The sequence below is a fragment of the Pelmatolapia mariae genome, linkage group LG14 (genome assembly GCF_036321145.2).
Source record: "Pelmatolapia mariae isolate MD_Pm_ZW linkage group LG14, Pm_UMD_F_2, whole genome shotgun sequence".
Classification (NCBI taxonomy): Eukaryota; Metazoa; Chordata; class Actinopteri; order Cichliformes; family Cichlidae; genus Pelmatolapia; species Pelmatolapia mariae.
The window spans coordinates 16,433,949-16,460,710 of NC_086239.1; the positions used below are offsets into that span (position 1 = coordinate 16,433,949).

At 42.4% G+C, this 26,762-nt stretch overlaps 1 protein-coding gene across 3 annotated transcripts in view; it reads right to left on the reverse strand.

The window, feature by feature from the left end:
* ets1 (v-ets avian erythroblastosis virus E26 oncogene homolog 1) overlaps positions 1 to 26,002 on the reverse strand; it is a 35,512-nt gene extending 9,510 nt beyond the window's left edge. The window contains exons 1-6 of one of the 3 annotated variants that reach the window (XM_063493622.1): positions 25,845 to 26,002; positions 24,338 to 24,439; positions 20,491 to 20,638; positions 1,471 to 1,590; positions 688 to 888; positions 326 to 403 (exon numbers count right to left, since the gene is read on the reverse strand). In XM_063493622.1, the coding sequence (XP_063349692.1) occupies positions 326 to 403; positions 688 to 888; positions 1,471 to 1,590; positions 20,491 to 20,638; positions 24,338 to 24,406 (616 nt within the window). In that variant the 5' untranslated portion in view covers positions 24,407 to 24,439; positions 25,845 to 26,002. Of the gene's footprint in view, positions 1 to 325; positions 404 to 687; positions 889 to 1,470; positions 1,591 to 12,454; positions 12,836 to 20,490; positions 20,639 to 24,337; positions 24,440 to 25,844 lie in introns of those variants that run through there. The other 2 variants (XM_063493621.2, XM_063493623.1) reach the window with 2 other exon arrangements.
* Positions 26,003 to 26,762: the final 760 nt, after the last annotated feature.

Below are 26,762 nucleotides of genomic sequence, written 5' to 3' on the forward strand. Positions count from 1 at the left end.
TTGCAGATTTTCAGCAAGACATATTGATTGGACCTAACCTCAGCAAAAAATTCACAGTGATGCCACTGTACGTGTGGTCACTATTCATCTACAGCTGCAAAGATGTACTGAGGATCAATATCTAGGAAATAAATCCAAGAAAAAAAATGTGTGGGGGGGGATTATTTGCTAACGCTAAACCCAAATCACTTTTAACTGATGTTTTCTTTAACCCTAACCTACTTAGCACACTGAACCACCTCATCCACTTCCTCTATTTGGATTCCCTTTCATATTTTAATATTTGTGTTCTTATGCTATTAGATTGACTGTGATGAATACTTACTGACAAAGTAGTCTGAGGTATAGCGGGATTCCTGGAAGTTAGAGTTCAGTCCATTCATGGGGTAATGCTTTGTATCCTCTTCATGAAAAATAGATGGAGAATGAGAATCAGTGACCTCATCATTGATTTTATGTATCATGTAACTGCATCCTGCTCTATCAAAAATTAATGACCTGAGCTAAATCGTGTCTTCCTGTTTGGCTCCTGTTACAAGAGCAAATACCAACAGTCCTAAACTGAGTAAGCAGTGATGTCAGCCTGTGTGGTGAGAGCTTTCTTATTTGACTTGCATCACAAAACTGAGACTTTTAAATCTCTTAAACTTATCTGATAATCAGAGGATAACCATCTTACGCCGTTACCTTTTTGAAGCATTTCTAAATGTTCCCAAAGGATGTCGCCCACAAAGTCAGGCGCCAAGTCCAAGAATCGCTCCTTCCCCATCGCACACAGGCTGGCTCCGTTGATGCCAAACTTGTCGAAATCGACGTTCTTCAGACTGAATTCGTTCACGGTCCACGTTAGCCACTCGGCGACGTGCTTTTCTGTCCACAGTCTAGGATCTGCACAGGATTGCAAAGAGTGGCAGTTACTGTTAAACATCGACAACACCATCCAGACACATTTACTCAAATATTCAGGTCAGCTTGTGAATGATACGACTGGACAGATTCTCATTTTTTGCAGTCTGAGCTGGAGCCAACTTTCACTTAATAACCAACAGCAAAGTGGGAAGCTGAAGTGACTGTAAACCACAGTGGTAATGAAAAGCTAAAAATCATAATTTGCAGATCATATAAGTACATGGGTTGCTGTAATTGGTTCAGTTTTCAATGCCATCTCTTTGCTGTCTGTCTCTGTGTCTCAATTCTTGGGATGTTGCAGTCAGTCAGTCTGCCCTGACTGAATATATATAATGCAACGCCATTTCTGGAATAACTGGGCGTTTCCTTTTTAGTCAGTCTTTCTAAGAGGTGCTTTCTCAGAATCCTCTGAAGAAAGCCGAAATGTGAAAGAACTGCAGATGTGCGCGCCTGATATGTGACACACGGAGGTATTCTTAGAGGGCTCGTGCTGCAATTTGAGTTTTCAAATGAAAACATTAACAGGAACTAATGACAGCAAAAAGCAGCTGGCAGTCTTACCTTTGGGAATACCCAGTCGCTGCTGTTCCTTTGTGAAGCCACTAAAGGTGGCCTTCAAAGCCTGGGACATCATCTCTTTACTTCCTGGAGTTAGCAGGGGGACATCTCCACACTCGGGATCTGCAAATCACAAATCACAAAGAAGAATATTTATTTTGAGTAACACCAGCATCTGTTAGACTTGAAATCCAAATGACTAATATTACATGCTCCTTTCACTCCTATTGACAACTGAGGCTGCGGCAGTGCATCCTGTATTATATTTCATGCCGATAAAGCCCGCTGAATGGAAAATTTAATTGAGACAAAGAGGCGGCGGGAAGAGTCCTGTGAATGTGCGCTTCAGTTAGACATTGACACAGTTACACGCACATGCATCCACGTCCACACAAACACACAAACACAGCAAACATTTATATCTACCGTGATCAACAACATGGTTCAACAATTACATTCCGTCTAGACAGACATTGGAGCCGATATGGAGACAATCTATTGAAACAAGGACTGTCACAGCTTTGGCTCTGACCTGTTTAAAAAGCAAGGGAGAGCCGTGTCACTGTGTGTATACTGTGTTGGTAAACCCCACATTTATTATCTTCTACCTGTACATCCTGGGTGGGAGAGTGGTCAGTGGCCAGTGCTGCCCATCAGCGACACTATGACCTCTGCTAGCCCTCCTACCACGTTGCCCCGACACAGTGGGCCTACTGTCACAGGACCCAGCACGGGGTCAAGCATTCTCACAGGTCAAGGGTCAAGGGATAAGGTGATGATGTCACCACGGCTGCTGGCGAGTGACTTGGAAAGTCGGGGGTGGCCCGTCTCGAGGGGATTCAGTTACACACTAGGGTTACTGTTCTCGGCTCACAGCCAGTGGGCAACCAGTGGGACACAGAGCTCTCTTTGATGGCTTTAAACAGTGCCTGATGACTCGCACTCATCTAATTAGATTGACTGGGCTGCAGAAGTATGGCGATAAGGGGGCAAAACAGAGGATATGATGATGAGGAGAGAAGGGGAAAGACCCTCTGGCCTCTAATATAAAAACAGACTAGTTAAAAAAACAAAAACAAAAAAACCCAAATAACTTGTAAACAGCCACAAAAAAAGAACCTAGAGTTTCAGTTAAGGCATATTTTATCGTTTAAATCTCCAAACCGTCCACACACATTTGCACAGCACACAATTACATCTGTTATTATCTGTTACTGTGCGGTAAAGCTTAATGTCATTTTCTTGTTAATCAACTTTTGGGGGGGGGCGACGTGCATACGGCAAAACTTAAAAACACAACAGGTCAACTTAGGTCTCAAGTAGGTTAACATGCAAACACATAAAAAAAATCAAAGAGTCAGCCAGGTCTTGATTTCACCGGTGAGTCTATTTCTTTAGATCATTTTTTTCTTTGTCCATTACATGCAATTTCAAATCATTAATCCTAGATCACAGAAAGGCTTGTCTTCAGGGCAAACAAGCTGTGAGGAGTGGTTGTGTCACACTTGCAGCACCGCCATGTGTCAAACCCAGATGTTCTGGCATCTCCACCGGCTGGTGGTTTTATCTGCCAGTAGTATACAAGAGCAACATACAGTTCATGCTTGTTTTCACCACTCGCTGACGTCGCGACCTTGTCTGGAATGCACAGCAGAGTAACCCCACCCCCGTCCCGATTTCGCCCATGTAACCAATGTCTGTCTGGCTGTTTGTAAAATTAGGTTTCCCAGTTTCTGTTTTTTCGGTCTTTAGGTCGTTTTTTTTTTTTTCCCTTTTCTTCCCCCTCTCGAGCTTTTTTGCAGCAGACTGGAGACAGAAGACAGAGGAGCTCTTTGCTTCTTCCTGTGATTCAATTTGGGCTGTAATAATATATTCTGAACAAACAGAATGTAACCATTTCAGTCAGAAGTGAAGGTAAAAGGTTGAAGAGTTGAGAACAGCCATTGTTTTACAGTCTCACACAAAAACCCTGTTTAACTACTGTCAGACATGGCTCACACATCAAAATAAAGCTGGTTTCTCTATTTGACAAAAAAAAAATAGACTGCAAGGTTGTCTAAGTTTCTACTGAGCTCGTTTTGCTTTTAAGTAGTGTTGGTAATGCAGAGAGGTACATGTTGCAAATGGCTGCAAACTGAGATGTGACCGGGGCTCAGACAGTCTGTGCTTTGATGTGAAAGCAAAGGCAAAATGTGGCAGTTTATTTAAGCTGGCTCAAGTGGAGTTTGTCTGCACTTTCGAACCGCTTACACCCCTCCCTCCACACCGCTTTTATCAACCCATCCGCAGCGCGTACTTGCCCACACAGACTTGAACCCACTTTAGCACTAAATCTTCCATCAAAGACACTTAACACTACAGTGCATGAGAACTAACATTAGACACTACAGAGAGTAAAAAGAAAAATGTGAACCCCGTCTACAAAGCATATCATTATTGGGTTGTTTTAATACTTCTTAAAATCCTGCTCAGGCTCTAATTCAAACCACAAACACAATTAAAAAAAGAAGAAGAAGGTTGACTGTCAGGTGACAGTCAAATAGTGTGTTTTATGTACATACACTCCTTTGTTGTAAATGTTCCTTTTGATCTGTGCTGATCTCCTAAAAACATGATGCAGAATGTTCAGCAAGGCTGAAAGGAGAACGCTAAATGTAACAGTGAAGTGATAATAGAGCAGTCTCCATGGTGAATGATCCATATGAAAGTTATCTGCGGCAGTGCTAATGTACAATGTGCATCCATTAGCGAGAGAGGCGAGCTTGGATCTAGACAGTCTCGAGTAAATGATGAAGTCCTGATACGATTTCAATGCCTGCGAGCCCCATTAGATAGAGAACGGTCAGTATGTACTGAGAGCTAGAGCATCCACTAGTCATCACTTTCCACATTAGACTGTGTGGGTCTGTCCGCAAAATGAGTCCCATCCACTTAGCTCATGAAATGTGGGAATGGATGTAAATCACAGGCAACATTATGGCATTTCACTGACAAGTATCTGACTTAAAAGAAGAGAAAAAAAGAAAAAGAGCTTCTGCAGCAAAAAGTACAAAATGAAACCAATTTTACTAATGAGGTAAAAACCATATTAAGTTCATCTATGCTAAGAATCACTGACGAATTGAGACTGATGTTTAGTCTGGATTACAGTAAAAGGTATTGATTAGCCACTCTCCTCTTGCCATGAAATGAGTAATGGACAAGCTGCTGAGTGCGACGACGATATTTCCCCCAGGGGTTCTCGCTGAGGCTGTTCCACCTTTACTGCTCTGCCCTTGTGAGCAAGGCCCAACCCAACTTTAGACAGAGGTACTTCTTTGGCACCTCAGGCTGTTAAAGTGACTCACATAAACACACATACACACATACACACCAAATTAGTGGCCGTCTTTGCCTGTGCGCCAGAGCGTGGGTGTGAAATTGGGATTTTCACAGCCAGGGCCAAAGTCTATTGGGCTGGAATAGGCACGGATGGGCAGGGCGGGACAGGGCTGGGGAAGATAGCAAGAAAGCATCTTGGGTGGGTGATGGGTGACTGAGTTGAGTGAGGGGTGGGCAAAAAAAAAAAAAAAAAGAGCGAGAGAGAGAGAGAGAGAGAGAGAGAGAGAGAGAGAGAGCGAAACCAATGAATGGGAGGTTTCATAAAGCTCCCTCTCTTCTCCTTGTCTGTGGCATGACATCACAGTGGGATCGGTGCCATCTCCCAGCCTCTGGCGGAGAGTCAGTTCATTCATAAAGCCTGGATTGCTGCCTCTGCTCCGAATGATGCAATGATACAACAGAGCAGGCAACCAGACCCAACAAATAAGGGACAATATGCTTTCTATCATGCGATTGAGCTATAAATAGGCCTATAGTTTATGAGTGGGTGTGTGTTGGTGTGAGGAAGCAAGATCGGACTGTGATTAAAAAAATAAGGACAAGATCTGAAAAGGTAAATCAAAGCTGGGCTTTTGATAGCCTTTGTCAATAGTAAGGAGCCAGTACTTAGGACTGCATAGCCGTTTATTTATATCAGATTGTGGCAATTTGGGTATCCCGCTATACGCACATCTTAGCACATTGGGGGGGTGAGGGGACATCTTTATAAAGATCTGCATAAGTCCATTTCCTGTGGCTGAGTTGCCACTTCCTGTGGGAGGTGAGGTGAATTGAGGGTTCGGGTGAGGGTTAAAACATTTCATAACAACCACTAAGGGCTTATACCCTTCCTGATTATCCCTACATGCACACACGTACATATTAAACAGGGTTACGGCAAGTTGTGAGGAAAAAAAACAGGAGCTCCTGGTTAATAGTAAAGAGCTTATAATTGGTTCTTTAAGGCAGACCAGCCCACAGCTGACCAGAGGTGACAGCAGTATCTGAGAACGCCTTTGATGGAGATACATATCTAGACCCCCGGTCTGCAAAAGCAGGGTCATAAACTCGGCCGGTATGAAGGGGACCCATTCAGCACCACAGAGTGATAAAGTGGTGACTGAAGGCTGCAGTGGAGCAAAAGGAGAAGAACGGGTGGCGGTCTGGTTTTAAGAGGGCTGCTTGTTCAGTCAGCCACACTGTTTAAATTTCCATCTCAATGCCAAGAAACCAGGAATTGAAGTGTATGCAAGGCGATGAAGCCGGCCAGACCGGCAGCAGACCTTAGCATGCTTCGAAGCAGGACAACGTCAGGCTGAAGTCCTCCCACGCGCAAACCAGTACAATCCCACCATCACAGGCAGCAGTGCTGAATAACTAGTTTTATTCTTAGATCTTCACCACTGCCTTCTGGCTGCCCTCCTGAAACACAAGCCTGTGGTGGTGTAAAGCTGCTGTACGGGACAAGCCTAGTACTGCTGACATCTGTCTTTGGCCATGAAAATAGAGTTGCCCAGGATCATCACCACCACAGACACACTGGCTACTGAAGCAGACAATAAGTCAGACTAATACCCCATAGCTGCCTTTCTGTCTTTCTTTCCTCCACTCCCTCCTTCTCTGAAATCATATTAGACCATGATGTGAAAGTGCATTAACGCTACTGTTTATGCTATGGCCTCGGTGCATGATATGACATTCACTTTGATCCACGCCATCACCAAGAGACACTTAACATTGTTTTTCTTTTTTTCTTTTTTTTTGCTAAAAGCTTGTTAGAAATTCTGTCCTAGAAAAAAATAAAAATAAAATAAAGAGTTTTCAGTAGGATTTGGCTCCTTGCTGCAACTTTAACTGGCTAAAAGCTGCACTGGTCTGTCTTTAACAGTGTGAAAAGGTCTGTTTTTACTTACTTAGTCCAATAAGATCAGTTCATCTTGTTTTATGCACCAGTGCATAGTGGGAAAAAAAAAAGGGGGGGGGGGGGGGGGGGGGTATTGACAGGGAAGTGCTACAGTCCAGAGTGCAGGTGGCGCTAGCCTAGCCATGTCCAGGCTCCATTGCTGTTATAAACAGACATGGGATGCTCTGGAGGAACTGTTTAGGCGTTAAACCAAACACACGACATATCTGACAAACAGTTTACTTTCTGTGTTGCATTTTTTCCACAAAACATGGTGCCTGCCCCATTTATAGTCCAAACTGATACATTCCGCAATCGGGTTCCTGATATACGCACGATTCATGTGGGACAGTATAAAGATGCACGTTCACACACTTGGATGGAGCCGTCTGCAACACAACCATGCTTACGGTTTGCAACATGTATGCTTGTAACGGTTGGGTCCAATTAGACATCATACGTATACACATATAAAAATACTGTTGCTTGTTTGACGGCGAACTTTGGGCGGCAGATGGATACTTGATAAATAAATTCTCCCTAGACCGCCATGTTTTCATGTTGCATGCCTGGCATTCCACCTCTGTTTTACAATCGCTAATGTGCTTCTCACAGCTTTCTTGTTTTCCTCTAATGCGACCAAAAATGACTCGCGGTCTGAGTGGCAAAATGGTCTCAGCTCAAGAAGATGAATCGCTCTTCTATTTTGGGCTCCGTGTCGGCTCCACAGCTAATAGGAGCGTAAAACATCAAACATCTGGCCACATCTTTCTTCCTTTATCTTTTTTATAAAGATATGCACGCTTTTCACGATGCTGTGAAACTTCTCAGGTTTGGCTGACTGTACTGATTGAAAGATTTAAACTAGGATTTTGATAGCTGGAAAGTTACAACTCAGGGTTTTGCAATACGAGATGGAAGTGATTTCAAAAAACATGAGACTAACGTTGCAGTTGTGTAAACTGGTGCTCAAAATGTCTTATCTCACTCTCTTTAGTTCTCTCTCTTAAACACACACACTCACATAGACAAGCATACATAGACAGGGTGTGACTCATTTAGTCAAAGGATGACTGGACGTCAGGGGATATCGTGCTGCTTCATTTGACAATGTGACTGGTCATGATGAAAGCAATGACCAGATCTTGTAAAATTCCTGCTGGTGATTCAAAATGTGGTCACAGTTACCTTGAAACCACACATAAAACAAATACATGTTGCAGAGCAACAAAGAAGTATCTGCAATAAGAACTTACGTGAAGCAAAAATAACAATGGTCTACAAGCCCAATTTCTACGACAGAATGATGGTGATGAAATGTTTAATACAAAAAAAGTACTCTAACTAACACAGCCCAAAAAACACACACTCTGGACATGTGTATTCCATTTGACTGTGTCGCTCATTATAGGCATTGCAGAATCAACCTTAAACACCAAGCAAACACCACCCCTCTCTGTCATCTGTTGCTTTGGCGGGCTGGTCGATCTACATACATCTGACGCTGTGGGTCTGATACGGGCACACTCGGTGGCTGTGCCCCATTTGCTCACCTGATTACAAAAGCAGCATCCTATGCACACCAACTCCGAAAACAGGTGTTGTGAAGCAAGCATAGACAAAAGAGAAGAAAGTGAGCACAATGTGGAGCACACGCCGAGCAAAATAAGTTATCTGACTTCGTTGTGGACAGCCGAACATCTGCACTGAAACAAACCGACTACCTTTAAAGACAGTGGACTGATCCCCAAAGCAGGCCTGTTCCTAAACCGGCCAAGTTTCCATTTTATTATAGGAAACACAGCTACTAAATGTGGAAATATAAAACAGAAACTCTGTGAAAAAAAAGATTTTCAAGACAATGTAGAGATCCGTGGGCAGTTGTTGGAGGTCTTTCTGGACAGTGAAAAGCTAGTCAGGGTTCCCCGTCATACTAGTAATGAGGGGCAGAGGACTGTGATAGCTGTAAGCTAATCAACACCGGCGCATAGCCAGTGGCGTGTGGTGTAGCAGGCGTCTAGTCCCATGACTCAGGGATTACAAACTAGGAATGACTGGGGATGGGACAAAGTGCATTCACCGGGAACTCACTACAGAATATACCACATCAAGGGCACGAGAGAAACTCATGTGGCCAACAGAAAGACATGGAAACAGAGGGAGAAAGGGAAAGGAGGGGGGAAGAATGCTAGTGGAGGAATTGAGTCAGTGGGTGGGTGAATGACTGAAAAGAGTAACAAAAAATGCTTGTTAATGCTTTCTGTTCCTCTCTCCTTTGCTTTGGTTGTCGGTGTTTTTATGTAATGCAAATAAAATGAGAAGCTGCGAGAAAGGCATTCTAGCCATTGTGATCTCTTTTGCTTTTATAGCCATTTACTGTAGCCTCATTGGCCACACCTTGGTAGCTCCTCAACCCCTTACTCACCATATGCTTATTATTTAGTTGACTGCTGTCTGTGGAGCTAGCACGCCTTTTTTATGACTAAGCTTTATAAGCAAATATTAAGGTGTGTAGTCATGGGGGAAGCATCAAGAAAGACCCACGCACAATAACGGTTTTATGTTTCTATGGGCAATGCAACAGATGTAGGAACCAGTGAATGGCCGGCTGACTGGATGCGGGAATAACCCATTTAATGAAACAAGGTGGCACCACTGTGCAACACGGGAAAGAAAGAAAGAAAGAAAGAAAGAAAGAAAGAAAGAAAGAAACAGAAAAGAAAGAAAGAAAGAAAGAAAGAAAGAAAGAAAGAAAGAAAGAAAGAGTCATTGTGAAAGCCAAATTGTCACAGGGAGTCCCATTGAGCAAACTGGTATCTGTTGCCCTCTAGGGACAGTCGAATCCCATTCAAATGAAACCTCATGTTATGTAGGTGAGGCTGGACTAAAGTTTTGATCTCACAAACCAGATAGTCTTCAGTTCGACAGGCCAGACATCAGAAGAAAAACTGACCCATTTGCTCTGTTTGGCCCAGTTCATTGACAGACCACATCAAGAGAAGCACAGATCACCCAAACAGTGTTTGCACAGCTGCTAGCCAGCCACGCACACTCAAACACTGGCATATATTACACTGTGCTACTCAAGCAGTGCTGTCACAAACGCACTAAAGAAAGAAAAAAAAAAGCTTATGTAACTCCCTCTTTACTGACTCAAGCTACTACTCCTCTCCACAGTGCATCAACATGAGAGGAACCATGAAAGAGAAAGTAGGTGAAGTCCTTCTATGAGTCTACTGTTTTTGCCATGGCCTGTATGTGCTTGTGCGTCTGCTGCCTTTTTTAAAGTGTGGATCTGGATGCCATATAAGGTCTCTCGGAAGCAACGTCAGAACTGCCAGTTACAACAAAGTGCAGCATTTTTGATCAGATAAAACTGAACCTTGCCAAAGCTATTTCTATGCTTCTATGCATACCACCCAGCAGGGCATGTTCACAAAACATTCCTGTCTTTCACTGAACCTCGAACCTTCAGGCCTGGCAGAGACATAAACAAAAGAGGGACTGCTCATTCAGGTCTAAAAACTGTATTGTAAATAATTAACTCTGTTGAATATTAAATCCATCACTGGGCAGCCATAATAAATGTTTCTCAAATGTACTACAATACGCCCGGTGAGGTAATGTTCTACTCTATCTTTCAAATTAGTCTCTGTAGAAGTTTCCTCGTGGCTACAGAGTGCTTTCAGCAACAACAACCCCACCGGCTGGGTCACAACAAAGTAAGCTTGGGGTGCTTCGAAGTGAATCCCGTAACAGTGAAGTAAGCAGTGTTATTTTGGGTTTACCTCTGGCCCTGGCAGTGCGCAAATGACTTTTAAAGAGTTACCTCTGCTGTCACTTCCGTCAAAAAAAGAAAACAAACAAAAGAGCAAGGTGGGCTAGAAACCACTTAAGCCTGTTAGCAGGGTGTGCATGCATGTGCAGTGTGTGACTGCAGGTGTTATTCAAAACAATGCCATAGATCTGACGGGGCTAAAGCTGAGCTGCCATCACCACTTGCTGCAGAGCTGCTTCTCACAGTAACAGTCCAAGAACTTGACCTGTGTGGACTACCTTCTTTCAGTAAGCTGTAAGCAAAGGGCGAGTGCAACTTGGTCATGCCTGTAAATTTGTTATTTCTTATCAGGCTGAAGAACAGCCTTGGGCATTGGTTGTACATCTATCTTGCGACTATGGTAACACCAAGAAGTAAACAAGAACAGTGTGCGTGAGTGTGTGCGTGTATGCGTGCGAGAGGGAGGTGAAGAAAGGATGTGTTTGTGTGAAGTTGTGAACTGCTCCTTGGCAGGCTTGGCTTGACCTGAGTGCACCCAACTTAGCGTAAGTAGGAGCGAGAGTTGCGAAATGCTTTTGCAAGATTGTGCTACGCTTTGGCAACAATTCTGCAGCTGTCAGCAGAATTTGCGAGTTTTGTGTGATGTGCATGTATGAATCTATGCTCTGCAGGTATTGACAGCAGGGAGAAGGTGGTTAATGTGGTGAGTCACAGCCCCTTAGTGGGTCAGCACTAGCAATTAGTATCAGATTTCCATGATGCATCAGTGCTGCTTGCTACTCTGCTAATAGGTTCTCTGCACCTGAACTGCAAAAGCACAGGGGGATTGGTTAATGTAAAAAGCTGCTGAATGCAAATCCTGCAAACATGCCACCATATGCCACGAAAAAAAAGATAAAGAGAGAAGTGAAACCACGCAAAGGTTTAAACCCCAACACGAAAACAGCTTACAGTTGCGGCCTCCCCTGCCTGCGCCTTGGACTACCCCTGGAGCGATCCAAAGGGTTCTGGGCAGTGGAGTTAAGAGAGAGGCAAGCCTCAGCACTGCAGATTCATCACCTCAGCCTGCCTCTCCTGATTTCTGGAAAGTCAGTTTCAGCCACTAAAGGAGGAGGTGGTAGGGAGGGAGGGAGGCAGAGAAGAAAGGGAGAAAGAGGAGGCAGTGGGGTTGGTGGGTGAGGGGAGGGGGTTATTAGGCACCACTGCCTGTCTCCCATGCCGGCTGGGCAATATGCCTTGGATTTCTCCAGCATGGCATGGGATATATGGGTCAGTGTTCGGTGAGATCAAAGCAGGATTAGAGAGATAGGGTTACCATCTGTACAAAAAGAGGAAATGTGGCAAAACTTAACTCGGATAGCTGTTCATGCTTGAGATCATCAGAGAACTGTCATAAAACATACAGCGTGTCTTAAAGTGGCAGCTACACACATACATAAACAGTAAAAGTCACATTGCTGTTTGCATGTACTAGTAAAAATTGCCAATGCTATGCAAAGCAGCATGCTTTGTGATGACTGATCACAAATGTAAAAAGTCCAGTGTCCTAACTTTTTTTTCATATTAGCACATCATCACATCTGAAACAGTCACACCTGTCAGAGCCGGATTTCTAGCAATAAGGAGCACACGCACGCATGCATGCATGTATGCATACAGTACAGTCTATTGCAAGACTCTAGACCCTCAGGCGTGATTTCATCTTTCTCAAGTCTTGCCTGTAGAGTCCAATATTGAGCAACCAGCAGCGCCTTCATCAAAGAAATGCGTTCAGGACGTTATGTCCCTCTCTCAGCTCATCTACTTGTTCTCGAGAATTAACAGCGTGCTTTACTGTGAGCGTAATCCGGAGACAGCCGCTTGTGTTACAAGGAAACATTGAGGAGTAATGTACAGTAAGTCTCGTGTTAGCTGTCAAAGCGCTCAGAAGAGTTGAGATTACTCACCGTCCATTTTTTCAGCCTTTATGATTGTTAACGTCGGTTTCATATCGACAGCTGCCGTCATGATCATCAGATCAGCGTGAATTAATAACGCCGCCTCCCTCTTTAATTCTAACACCTCCGAAAGCGCAATATATTTCAAAGGAAAAAAAATCTTCTCCTCCTCCTCTGGCGTCCCGATCAGTTCTTGATTTTGTAAAAAAATATATATTTATATATATATAATATTCTCCTCTCACACTAAAAAAAGAAAGGAAAAGGGAAAAGAAAAGAAAGAAACGATTCAGATTCTTTTACTCCTAACTTATCTTTCTCCCTCTCCGGTACACACACTCCCTCTTTTCCTCGTTCTTTCTTACTCACTCACTCACACACTCACTCACTTACTCCCTCCTCTGTATCTGTGGCTATGGGCGTTGCATTTGTGAAGAACCAGAGTGCGACGACAGAGAAGGGGGCGGTGACTGGGTATAACTTGCTAGCTGATTCACAATTCAATCACAAGGACCCCCCCCACCCCACACCCACCTCTTCCCTCTAGACACACACACCCCCCACACACACCAGCTCATGTGAAAGCTGTTACCTGTGACCCCGAGGAGCCTACATACGTCATCGCACGCACTTGGCGCTTTGCTCTTGATGTTGAGAAACACGCTGGTGATTTGATGATGAACATTTTAAATATGTATACACATATTTTTAAGAGAGACTAACGGCAAAAAACGTCTTTATCACCTAATTTAGCATGCCAAAACATTACGAATGAATTAATGTAGATCTATAAATCAGAGTCTGGGGCATAAGGTACAGGGGAAAACAGCAACACTTTTAGCCCAACCAGTTTTTGAGACAGTTATTAAATAACTGTGTGGAAATAGTATTTCTACTAAAATCTCAAAACAAATAAGCTATATAGCTGAGATGAAGTTACTAAGAGCTAAAAGAACCTGGACTGTCTCTGTCCTATATATTCTGCGGGTCCAGGCATCCTCATAACTTGTAACTCACCCTCATAAACACCTCAGAGTATTTCCTGTTCAGGTTGCAGAGATCAATAAAAGTCAGCCACGTCTGTGTTCTTTATGCTGCTGCAGCACAAGTCATAACAAAGTTTGTCTTTACAAACAGTTGCCCTATTAACCTTTATTGAAAATGAAGATATAAAAATAAAATAAAAATAAGGCACAAAAATAATGCGAGGTTTAGTTGTCTGGATGTTTAAATCGATCTGCGTCACCGAGACCGTCAATGAAAATCTAGTTTGGGAAATGCAAACTGCTTTTTCTTTAGTTTTCTGCTTGCTTTTTTTTTTTTTTTTTTTATCTGCCAATAATCAGGAACAATGACCATGCCTCACTGGAAATTGAATCATATATTTGTTCTGCTGCTGAAAAAGAATAAAGACAAAAGAAAGACTGGGCTTTTTGCCACAGTAGGACTCCACTCTTCATAAGCTACTACCATCAAGGAACACCTCCCATGGCAACAGAAACTGTAATAACAGATGATTCATTTTTAACCAGGTTTTGTAAGAAATTTAAAATGTAAATAATTTTCTTTAGGGCACATATCCCACAGCCAGCCCCATCGTAAGAAACCTAGTTAGAATGAATCAATGGTACATCCTATGATGCACATCCACACGATACATCTGCATGTCTTGTACACTTGTACGTCTAAATGGGACGATCTGGGAGGAGGCTGGGGAGCCAGGGATATTGATCACGCATGGATTTTTTTCAACTGGTGGTACTTCACCGACTCCATTAGCAGCCCTGGATCGGGTTTCATTGCCCTGATAGGAGCCTCATCTGTGAGGAGTGCTGGTGGGTTCTGCGGTGAGAAAAGCTGCCTCACCAGGGACGGAGGGGGGCTTTAAAGTAGAGGGGGTGCTGGAGGAGAAGAATGGAGGAAGAAACAGTAGCTCTCCAGCAGTCAGCACGTCGGTCTCTCAAACGCTCTGACTGAACCTCTTTGTCTTCTGTTAATGAACTCCCTTGTATCTGTTCTTAAAAGGACAGCCTGGGTCCTTTTGTGCCTAAGGGCAGCCATTTAGAGTTTAATGGTGTTGCTGACTAATATCTGGGCTGGTGACACTCTGGATGATTTTCACTTTGTTCCTGTCATCTCTATTTTTTTTAGATATTTTGTTAATATTTCGTTTGATTTTAGTGGTCTATTCATGCTGAAACGTGCATACTAATTGGTAAACTAATATCTTAATAAAAGTGATTACAAAAGCTCTTTAAATTCTTGGCTCTGCTATGCATCTGAATATATTTATATTATGTTAGTACATTGTTGAGCTGTTACTCAGAGCAGTGGCCATTGCCTTAGATAGTCTGGTGTACAATGACCCTTAAAAGCAAGGCGAACAGCACTCTGACATGAGGAAAGGTTAAATGCTAAACAATCAGCTTCTCATCATCAGTGGTACAAGCTTATTATAACACAGTTTTGAACAATCTGAATTCCATATGCAATTGCTAAAACAATCGTGTCATTTTCTTTTTAGCAATAAACATGAAACGATCGTCTCATGCATGTACAGTACCCCCAGGACACATGTCCTAGATCAAACAAGTTTTGGTTGCAGTGTCTCTTTTTCTTCACCTGGCAAATGCTGTTTCCATGGTTTTGACAGTTAGCTGCCTTCACTCATTTGTGTTGCTGTATAGCACCCCCGGCAAAAACAGCCTTCTCTCTCTCTCTCCTCGCTGCTGCTTGCTGTCAGTCTCTTACTGGCACATCTGTGCTTTCTGCCTGTCTATAATCCTCAGATGTAACCGTTGCACCTGCTACTTTTCACAGAGTTAACTGAAAGGTTATTTGATTTAGAGCAATCCATACAGCTGTCAAGTGATATTTGTCTTTGATGGCGGCACCCTCGCAGTAGTTGCAGGAGCCTTGGATGCTCTGAGGCTTTCGATGTTTGGCGTGTGCATTCTCACACATTTACAAACGTGAAGCCTTAAAAGATGACCGGGATAAAATCCCAAAGTCCCAGAGAATGTCTATGATCTGATGGGTATGGTATGTTGCGTGAATAGAAGCCATTTAGCATGTAATCAATCAGTCATTTATTTACAGCCACTCAAGCACACACACACATATGGGACACGCACACACACACACACACACACAGGGCAGACAGTCAAACAGTAAAACAGTGGGGTCCTTGTGGCTTCTGTCTAACAGCTCAGTCTCAGCTCTATCTGTGGTGGATGCTGTCTGAAGGTGCCACAGGCTGGATGCACTCCTGCTGAGATCAGAGGGTTAGCTGGGACAGGAGTGCTGTGTCCCTGTATGTGTGAGTCTGTCTCTGCTCATAGATGTCTACTGTGCTTGTGCACATCTCTTTCTTATGCCTCACATTCCAAAATCTTTTTCTTCCAGAATGTGTTTGTGCGCGTGCATGTGTTTTTGTGTGTATGTGTGTGCGCACACGCCGCTAAATTGTGTGGATGTAAAGTGCACTGGGAAAGTAGCAGGGCCTCCCTGAACAAAGGCTCAGCTCTTTTCTGAACAATTAGCTCCGCTAAAAAGGACATCTCTTCCTCCATTAGCGGCACCACGTGCCCCCCATCACTCCATTGTGCAGATAATTCAATTATCCCCACCCCCCTCCGCGTCTCTTTGCCTCCCAGACCTCCCTTTACTTGTCTTGCGTTCCTCTCCCTCCCTCCCTCCTCTCCGTTATTAGCACAGTCTCACAGTCTGCTAGTCCTCACAGCTAAAGGGATCATACATCAGTGTTACTCTATGTTTCATATGAAAAATGAAGGTTGTGTATCATAGTAAATAGCAACACCCAAAGGAATGGTCCACTCAGTTAAGAAACCAGCAGTTGTTGGATTCTGTTTTTTTTTTCTTCTTTTGGTTAATTGTTGTATAAATTCAGTTTATATTAAAATGTGAGCAACTGACTGACCATTAACTACTATAAAGAGGACTTGACTCAACAACCAACGCAAATTACGGGATACAGTCAGAGGAATTCACTTTTACCGCTACTGGTAAAGTACACTCATTGTTGTTAAAGGCTCTGCATATTGCTATGCTCACGACATAAACATTAAAACAATGGGAGGTCTATCACAGGATTCGTTAAAGCACCACCTTTCCTGGTGAGCTGGCATCTGTTGCATCATCACCCCCGTCAGTGATTGCATGTCTTTCAGAACTGCATGTTCTCCTACTGAAGTGGTTTGTAATTAGTCACTGCGCTATCAAGAGGAACTTACCACACGAACACTTCCTAGAAATATGGCCTGTAGAACTCTGGGAAAGGGAAGTTTAAAAAATGATTGGTACTTAAAAGCAGAGCGTTTCCAAAAGAGAATAAATAAATAAAATTAAAACGCTAACAGGGAAGAAAGCAATCATTTTTCAATCAGGGTACAATGCCAAAAGCTGTAGGTGAAAAGGGGAAAAACGCATTTCTGATGATCTCAAGTAATATTTTAAAAAAGCATTGGAGGAGATGGCTCATCAAAGGAGAAGAAGTGAAAAAATAATTTCAAGATTTCAGTTAACCGAAGCAGAACTTTGAATTATGGGATAGAGATTCCAGAGTGGCTCTATTGTAAACCATGTCTCAGAAGCCTAATGTGGAAACTCATTCAAACAGTTCAGACATCTAAAAATAAAACTACAAATGTGCAGTGTAGTAGAAGCAGATGAACTCTTCACTATTTTTATTGACTTGCATTTCTTGCTTTAGCTCTATCACCATGCCATGCGCTTAAAATGTGCACAGTCGTGTAGCCCATTCCCCCGCAGTTGTCTGTCGCTTTTCCGTGTTTCCACTCTTGTTTTGTTTTATTGTTAGAGGGGGAAGTGTGCGCTGGCCTGATTAGTATCAATGTTTCCTCCTTTCCCATAACCCTCCAGACCCCCGCAGGCTGCCTGTTTACTTTTAGAAAATAAAAAATGGGCCTTCGCCCGTGAGGACGTGCCCCTCATCAGAGGCGAAACCCCCCCCTAACTCCACTCAAGGCCCCACATCTTAGATCCTCCTCCCCTCATCTCTTCTCCTCCCACCACTGCAGTCCCACTTCTGTGACTTCTCTTTTTCCCTATCCATATTCTCTCCTAAAATTGTACTCCACCCCCCACCCCAATTCCCCTCCTCTTGCAACTGTCCAGCTGTCAAATCACATCATATAAAACACAGGCCAATGGTCTCTGAGTGCCAGATCACAGCTGTGTCTGCGTGTACTAAATGGGAGTGCATGTTTAAATGTACAGTGAACTCAGGAGAGCCTGGGAGTGAATGTATGTGTGTGTGCGCCTCCCTGTATGTGTGTGTGTGTGTGTGCCTGTTTCACTGAATGGAAGGATGCTGTAATACAATACACACAAGAGTGCAGGGTGTGAATTTAATGAATGAATACGCGAGTGTGTATCACTCCAGGATGTTGGTGGAGCGTGTTTGTATGTGTGTGCCTGGATTTTGGTGAGATTGTGCAGAAATGCACGCTCACTCTTTTTTTAGCACACACACACACACACACACGCACACACATACTTAACTCACACATGCACATAAAGTGAATTTCCTCAGTGGGCGTTTGCAACAGATCCTTTGGTGTGAGTGTTGGAGAGTATAGAGTAGAGCTGGGTTAGTGTAAACATCACCATGGCATGGCTGTTGTCAGGAAGCAGTGTGTGTGACATTGGGCTCAGGGCCAAGCATGTAACATCCAAAATCCCTGCCTCACATCTGCTCTGTACTCTTTTCTTTCTCACAGTAACACGTTTCATTTTAAACACACCCGGTCCATTCACAAGGGGAAAAATAGTGACTTCAGTTGCAAAATCAGGCTCTAACCACCTTAAAAGACACACAAAATATTTCATCCCAAATATCCAAGACAGACATGACATGTTTGCATTTATATTTATAGCGCCAATGCAATGTTTCATGAATATACATAAAGAAGGGGGTTTACAGATTTAAAAAAAATAACAGAATTTAAAACTGGCAAAACCTCAGTGGTCTGAAAAAGAACAAGTATGCGTTCAAATACGAGAAATCTCCAAAGCTCTGCTTGCACAGCACCAGAAACTTAAAATTGTTTGCACCTGTATTTCTAAGTCTACACAAATCGTTTGTGGGTATTCAGAATTTGCAAATGTGAAATTATTAAGCGAAGTTTCTCTCTGTTTTTTTTTCAGTTTGAAAGAAATGAGTCAAATCAACGGCTCGGGGTGTGGAGACTGTGTCAGAGGTTATTGAGCAGCTTTTTGAGGTTAACGGCAACTCATAACAGCGCATGGTGGTAGGACAGAAACCAAAGCAGTTCTTATGACACTGCTGTTAAGAGCTAAATGACTCTAACCGCATCTCCAGGTGGCTCAAATGCTCTGAGACCTGCGGTCTCCATGGATTTTGGAGACGAGAACGAGAAAAGAAAAAAAAAAAAAAAGAAGGTCAGCACTCGGTCATTTTTTTCCACTTAGCAATGTTTATGTCAATGGTTTAGCGCTGGGAGGAATGAAGTGAGTGCTCCAAAAGAGTGTGTCTCTGTAACAAACATCAGCAAATCCCATCAAATCCTGACTCCCTCTTGTACTGGCGTATGCAAGCATATGCACACACACACACGTCCAAACACACACACATAAACTCTCTCTCTCTCACCCACACACACACACACACACACACACACACACACACACACACAAGCACTTAGCCCCCCTCCACCTCTCCAGAGACCAAACCAGAGGCTTGGGAAAAAGATGGCCGCCCTTTGGCCCCCTGTCTTGCCCCTGCATCCAGCTCAGGGAGGTGACGGAAGAAAGCCTGTGCCCCCCAGCACCCCTATCTTACTCCCGTGGCGTGTGTCCCAGTCCAACAGCATCAATCACTTTTGAGAAGTAGAAGAGGCCAGAGTCAAACGCAGGCAAATGCACTGGGAGGAATGTTCCAGTTTAAAATAAAACTAATTTGAAAAACAATGAACGAAAAAAAAACCTAGAAAGAGAGGGCTGTTAGAAGAAAAATGGAGAGCATTTGCCCCCAGAAACAGAGTGGGAGGAAGATAGAGAACATACGAGAGGGGGGTATGAGGGTATCTGGTAAAGGCATTGCCCTCAGGGTCAGCATCACCAACATCCCCCGTGCAGCAGACGCAGAACAACAGGCCAAGTTGAGACTCTGCACGCGTGCATGTGTGTGTGTGTGTGTGTGTGTGTGTGTGTGTCCTTAAATGTGTGCAATACTGAAGTTGTGGAGACATAAATCTGCTCCACTTTGGGGTCTCTATTAATAGGAGCAAAGCATGTCCACAGTGTAAATCATCACATTTTACTTTTGAAAACTTGGTTTAAGGTTAGGTTGAGGGTTAGGGAAGATGACAATCAGGTTGGACCCTTGTCCTGAGCTCCCCTTTTTCCCATCTAGCACACAGCAGGGACTATTTTTACATAACTGGAAATACTCAGTTTTATTTAAGCATTGATGCCTCCTGCATAGAGCCTATGCAGACAGCTAAGCACATGATGCCCACTCAGCTTGGTGTGAATTTTCCAGACAATTACCTTCACTATTCTGTACCAGGGAGCTGATAAGTTAAAGGCTGTCAGCTCTGACTGAAACAGGCATCGGGGTTTGACGTTCATGGTGACAATACATGTGTTAAAATAGCTTTATTGTGTTATAACAACAAAATGAGCAAGATTTGGTGTGTGCCATGATCGAAGAGATTAATCCATTTAGCATACAAACTCTTTTGGTTGCTCTTTGTTGTTGTAGTGCCGAATCACATACAGACAGGATTAAAAAGGAGGCAAATTTTAATCTCTATTTTCTTACAGATTACCACTTCTGCGTCTTGTGGTTTCATACTAGCTATGACAATTTTTCTATCAAGCAACTAAGGGTCTATTAGGAACATTAACATTTTATTGTAAAAGGTTAACTTGATCAAAACGCTATCACAATTAAAAATTGTTAAATTATGGTTCCTGGTTGAGAATCAGTTCATAAAAACAAACTACATACATTTGAGATCAGACTGATGATTTCTTACCTGTAGGACACACTTCACGTCCGTCCGGAACCTCCTGCAGGGGTATATCGTGAGGGTAAAGGGGCTGTGATGGGTAATACTGCTGATGAGGGTGAACCACACCTGGGTGCTGGGTCTGTGGGCCCATTGCTACACCTCCACTCTGCCTCTGGAGACAAAATGCACAATGGAGACAAAATTAAATTTGTAATCATTCGTGCACAAAATGACAAACAGAATGTGTAGCTGCATGCAGAGACTAGAATTTTAAAAGAAATCTTTTTAAAAATCACCCAAACTTCTTAACCGAGGGATGGGGACTTTTTATTTGATAAACATTAAATAAATCATTTAGCAACATAAAATGTGGTATGGGCTTAGTTTATGCCTCTAACAGTAAGTTATACAGTCTTCCTAATTGTGATTGTGGTTATAGTGAGCTCAAATAGCATAGCTAATGAGGATGTATGTGGAAAATGCTACTTTTAAAACTTCTGTAGTGTGTGAGTGTTAGAATAAAAGATATGGTCAGGGTTTTAAATCACCCAAAATCACTTGAACCCTTGAAGAACAAGAAGCAAAGCCTGTTGTTTAGTGTGCCTTTCCATGGAATAATTATGCAGCTAAATTTGATGTGTTAACCAATGAAAAATGTTCACGTATGAGCTTATCAATATAGCTGTCCGGTGGCTTTGTCCCAGAGTGTAACCTTGTATTTTAAAAACATTTTTTCATTGTACTCACATACAGATAACCCCTGCAGCTAAATTTGACTCATTCAGTTTATCTTTGCTCTGTTGTTTTATCCCGCTTATCACAGAACTGTTCACGTAAGAGGCTGCACTGGGGGGAAGTCTAAAGTCAGCACTTGGCAGCAGAGCTAAAGAGATATGAAATTCTTTGAGGAAACAAGAGACAGTGGCGAAGAAGATAGCCATTTTTAGTAATCAAAATCTACCTTTGACCACTCATGAAAAACATCAGGAAATAGCATTCTTTAAAACTGGCGTTTTTCTGACAGGCACATGACGGCTTATAGTCAAATAGATATAACTATCCTTTTCATACAGACTAGAATGAGCTTACATCAATGTGCAGGTTATGAATACTGATATACAGTGTTTAGCCTGTTGATGCTGGAGTAATACATTCTCAGCATTCATGCTACAACATGCAATTTATCTTGAAATGAAATTATGTTGATTTCATAGATGTTTCACTGACAGTGTCATTCAGTACAAGACAGTTGACTTTGTAGCACAAGGAAAGAGACTGAGAGCTACAGCATCCTATGTTTTATGTCACATGTGTAAGTGACAGCCCCAGCAGACAGAGTGACTGGCAATCTGATAAGCAGCTCCTGTTTAAGCACTGCACCATTTATCAGTAGCTATCTAGCTTTATGGATGACTAACATGACCAAAGAATCAAGGAGGCCAGTTTACAAGGTTCTTGAGAGATTTGCATTTGGGGGGGGCATCTTCTATCAAGTCAGTCAGCAAAGGAGGGAAAGTTAGATAGGGAAGAAGGGAGCCACATGGAGAATTTATGGAGTAGACAGGCTGTCGCAGATACCAATGAAGATACCATCGACACCATAATATTCTTTGATCAGCTCATGTAGAACAACTTTAAATGTCGGGGTCAGCCTATATTTGGAGGAGCCTGCCTTTATAATGCATGCTTTTATAAGGCCTACCTGTTATTTTAGGGACTAAAGTATTAGGAAATCTAATAGAAGTTTAGGGTCAAGTAATTTCTCAGGGGGAAGACTACTGTCGACTACTGTATATGAAAATTCATATATTTTGGATGTGGGGCTTGCAATGCTCACCATTTTTGAGTATGAGTATTAGCAGCATCCTATTTGTTTTAACAATCTATGTTAAGCACATTGAGTTTATGTGTAGTGGAATGTGTGAAAATGACTTTTTTTTTTCAAAACATTATACCTATTAATCAGTGAGAGCATGACATGCTTACTGTTGTTGCAGAACTGAATACTCTTTTGTGTATAGGACTTCAGCATTCTTATATAGCATGTATGTGACGCAGTTAGATGTATTTTTTTGTTTGGCCTCACTCCAGTAATCCAGTTATGCCATTCCATGTACAGAAAGGCATAACTTTAGAATATTGCAACATATTTTGCAATATGGTGAAGAAATCTTACAGTGCACATGTAAAAACAACTGAAACACCCACTGTTACAAGACGCTACATCTGTGTCACAATCAAACATATGTGCACAAACACATACTCAATTACCACCGAGTGGTTTTAAGAGGAAAGCCCTTGTCTATTGCTAGCAAACCAGGCAGATTTAATTAAACATACCTTTGTGTTAATTGAAATGTGGTCTATAGTGCAAGGGTTCTTAATATACTTAATACAAATGATGTGTTATTAACAGGTTATAATTTTTTGCACTTATGCTTTTCTGCAAAGACAAAATGTAAATTTCCAAAAATAGCCGTATCTGAAATCATACATCCATATGTCCACGCATCACCATTTTTTTTAAAGTGAAATTTCTGCACCATGCATTCAAAGATAAAAACAACATGGAGTGCACAAATATCCAAAATCTAAATTTGCAACTCACTTTTGAGTAAAACAATGACTGGTCTTCATATACTGTGGAGGTAATGAGTGATTCTGGGCACAGCCCTTGCAACCTGCTGCTGTTCACTCCATCCTTCATGTCTGGGGTTCTTTCATTGTGTTCATTATTTGTGTGAAAAAGATATGTAAAGAAAAGGACTAATTCAATGCATTACAAAAGTTAAGGTTTACAGTTACAAATGAAACTATTTGCATTTGTATCCATTTCATTTTCAACAAGCTGTGTGATTCTTTGAGTTTTTCTTTTTCTTTTTGCAGCTGTTTTCTGAATACTGCCTTTGTGAAATACATAGAACTTAGATATTGTCTTAAAGAGAGAAAAAAAATATCAGAGCCTTTTCTTTTTCCTGATAATTTATGTAAATTCAAGAGAATAAAGCTACCGAGGTGACATGGGCTCACCTTTTGACCAAGCTGCCCTTGTATACAGTAGTCTCAATTTCAAAGGCAAGCCCCACCACCTGAGCCAATTAGGAAACAGGGAGAGGCATCATTCTGTGTTTTGTATTAGAACGGGGTGGGGTTGCCATTTGCATGTAACCTCAGTCTATTATCCTAATGTGCTGGTGCTCTGCATACAAATGGAGGCATTTATTTTGCAGCACACTGGCCTTCACCCTTCAAATGCTCACCTGACAGGAATCCCAATGTTCCCAGCAACTGTCTCTGACTTTGTATTCAGTGCTACCATTTGGAGAGTGTTAAGGGTTCTTGCAAACACACTGCTGCAAAGCACAGCGCGGGTGGCTCAGCTGAGAAAAGTGCTGGTCTGCTGGGATTGCCTGACTCTAGTTTGACTGGTTAGTGCCAAGGCTGGAGGCCTAGGTCTCATTATTTACAATATTACTTGCTAAAGAGAAGTACATGGTGCAGGCTTGTTGTGCAACACAGAGGAGCTCGAAAGGGCAATTTCACAGCCGTGTAGAGAATTGTCTTGTTCAACAGCTCTGTTTCCTAACTTTTGATGAAATCATGAGGAACAGCATGTACAGATACAAGCACTATTACTGCAAACCCTTGTGGAGTGAACTGAAAAAGAAATAGAGTATCCTCCTGTAAGGTGATGGAATCCAGAGTTGCTAATACACTGACAAGAACACCACTCTAATGCTCCTGCACACATTCCTGCACTGAGCAGTTTGCACACACACGCAAACGCTCATTCGCTCACACTCGTGGATGGCTGTGTGGTAGGTAGCCGAGGCAGTCTTAACACAGAGATAATTTACGAGGGAGGTCTTACCAGTGTGCCCAGACGGTCACAGGGGTGAAGGGCTGGGTAGGAAGAAACTGGATCCATGTAGTAACTCATCACGGACACTGTGGACAGGAGAAGCAGGGCCTGCTGAAGGGATCAACATGCAAACAGTGCAGGCAGAGAGAAGCAGCCTATCCGTCACATGCTGTTTACACTTTGTGTGTGCAGGTCCATGGTATATGTGCATGTATGCATAGGTGTGTGAGAGAGGAAAAGCTGGGAGAGGGAAGGGGGTCAAAAAAGAGACAAGATAATATGGGGAAATAGAAATTTGAGCTGTTTTTAAAAGATACAAAATCCTGTTATCATGCCATTTTTTACATTTGTTTTTGATTTACAATATATATTTGTGTTACTTTATTTCTATTGACATGTAGTCAATCAATCAATATCTCACATTGCGCTACTTCATGGTTTAAGTCTGACAGGATGTTATTTTTATAAGAAAATCTTGGTATGTTCTCAACAAAAATGGATTTCAGCTGAAGTAAATCCATCCACTAAGCGAATCTAACATTTCCACCACTTCTTCCACTGTCTTCCTCCCTCCCATTACACCAGTCTGCCTCCTCCTTTCATCTACCTCGCTTCTTCCTCCTCTTCTCCTTCACCCTCCTTCCTCCTCCTCCTCCTCCTCTCCTTGCCGCCCTCCTCCACGCTTCTGCTTATCACTTAACATTGTTTACTCAAAGCAGCACCAGCAAAAGAGACTGAAAAGTGAACTGAAGGACTGCATTAGAGGTGGGTTGTAATATGGGCAGTGTTGTGTTTCATACAGGTCTCATCTTCGTCACATTCATATGTTAAGCAATTTGGCATTTCTAGTCTGTGGCAGCTGCTGACAGAAAGATGTGCAGCCGCTCAATACTTGCAGATGTTCGGCATATCAAAATAAATAAATTATTAATTAAATAAAAAAAAGATTCAAATGCTTTTATTCCCGTAGAAAGAAAGAAAAATAGCACAAAGTGAATAATTACTTCTGTCATTTAAACGCATGCCTTACTTTTAGCCGTTCAAGTCTCTCTGATTTATTGAGAAAAAGGCAAAAAATAAAAATAAAAAATCAATAAATCAGTGCTAGATAAAACATTCATATGGGTCTAACTCCACATTTAGTCATATAAAGAAATGCTATTTATATATGAAGCTACATTTCGGAGCTCTGTTAGAAGTCAGTTTAAAGCCCGTTAATTGAAGGCAATTAGCAATCCTGAAATTTCTTTTCTTCAGAGAAAATAAAATAAAACAAAAACGTGAAGGCAACTTTTTATGCGCAAAATAAGTAAAGGTGGAACAGGTCGGAAACAACGCGTCACGCATTCGGAAGAATTCCTGACGGGAAAAAACTAAAACTTTAAAGCCAACACTTTCCCTCTCGTGGATCAAAGGAGCGACGAGCGCAGATAATAACAGCGTCTTCTTATTCTACCACTGACCTGTAAGAAGATGCAGAAAGAAAAGAAGAAGAAAACAACAACTTTGTACTTACCGACTGCGGTGTTTAAAAGTTTCCTGTGAGCGCTGGACAGCTGAGTGTGACAGCTGAGCGGTGGACTGCAGAGATGCTGTACCTGCCTCGCAGCGAATCCCACGGAGGAAGAAATGATATGCACACTTTTAGTCCCTCCCTCAGTCCTACGGTGATCCTCTCCAAATCCAATTTTTCCTCTGTATGTAGTCTTTGGACTTCACATGTGGTTCGCATGCAGCCACAGTAGGTGTAAACTTGTAGAGAGCCTGTGCTGCCATGTGTAGCTTTTCCTCTATTTTCAGTCAGCTTGTGTTTCAAAAGCTTATAATATCTATATTCTCTTTCAGTAAATATAACAGTGGGTCTTTTTTTTTTTTTTAGCTAAATTAGATTTAGGTTTGTTTATTTCCTTTTTTTTGGTTTGTTTGTTCCTCTTCCTCTGTCAGAGTCATGACAGGGGGGAAACAGCAGGGAGGCAAAAAACAAAGGTTTTGACTATCATTGCAACTGTTGACTTTCCTGTGATGTTGTCCTCTGACATGTTATTTGTCTGACAAATGCAAATTCTTTCTCTCTCTCTCTTTAAAACAAGAATCTCAGATGTCTGAGCATGTGTGTCAAGCAGCAATTTTACATTCTTGTATTATCTGTATAACCTGACACAGTATCCCAGACTTCTTAGATCTGGCATCAACCTAGGCTGAAATTACCTTTTAAAGGAAACTGTGGCTGTTAGATCAGTTTGTCTTAGCAGAAAGCACCTGCATATTTATTTACTGTACATCACTGACCATCATATCATCCTCCAACCTTTAACTGCAAGCATCGGCCGGTGCATGTGGGACACTGATTAAAGCTGTGGTAGGGAACACTGACTGCTCTTCTGCAAAATGAGAAGCCCCCCCCCCCCCCCCCACCCCCCCACCCCACCCCCAA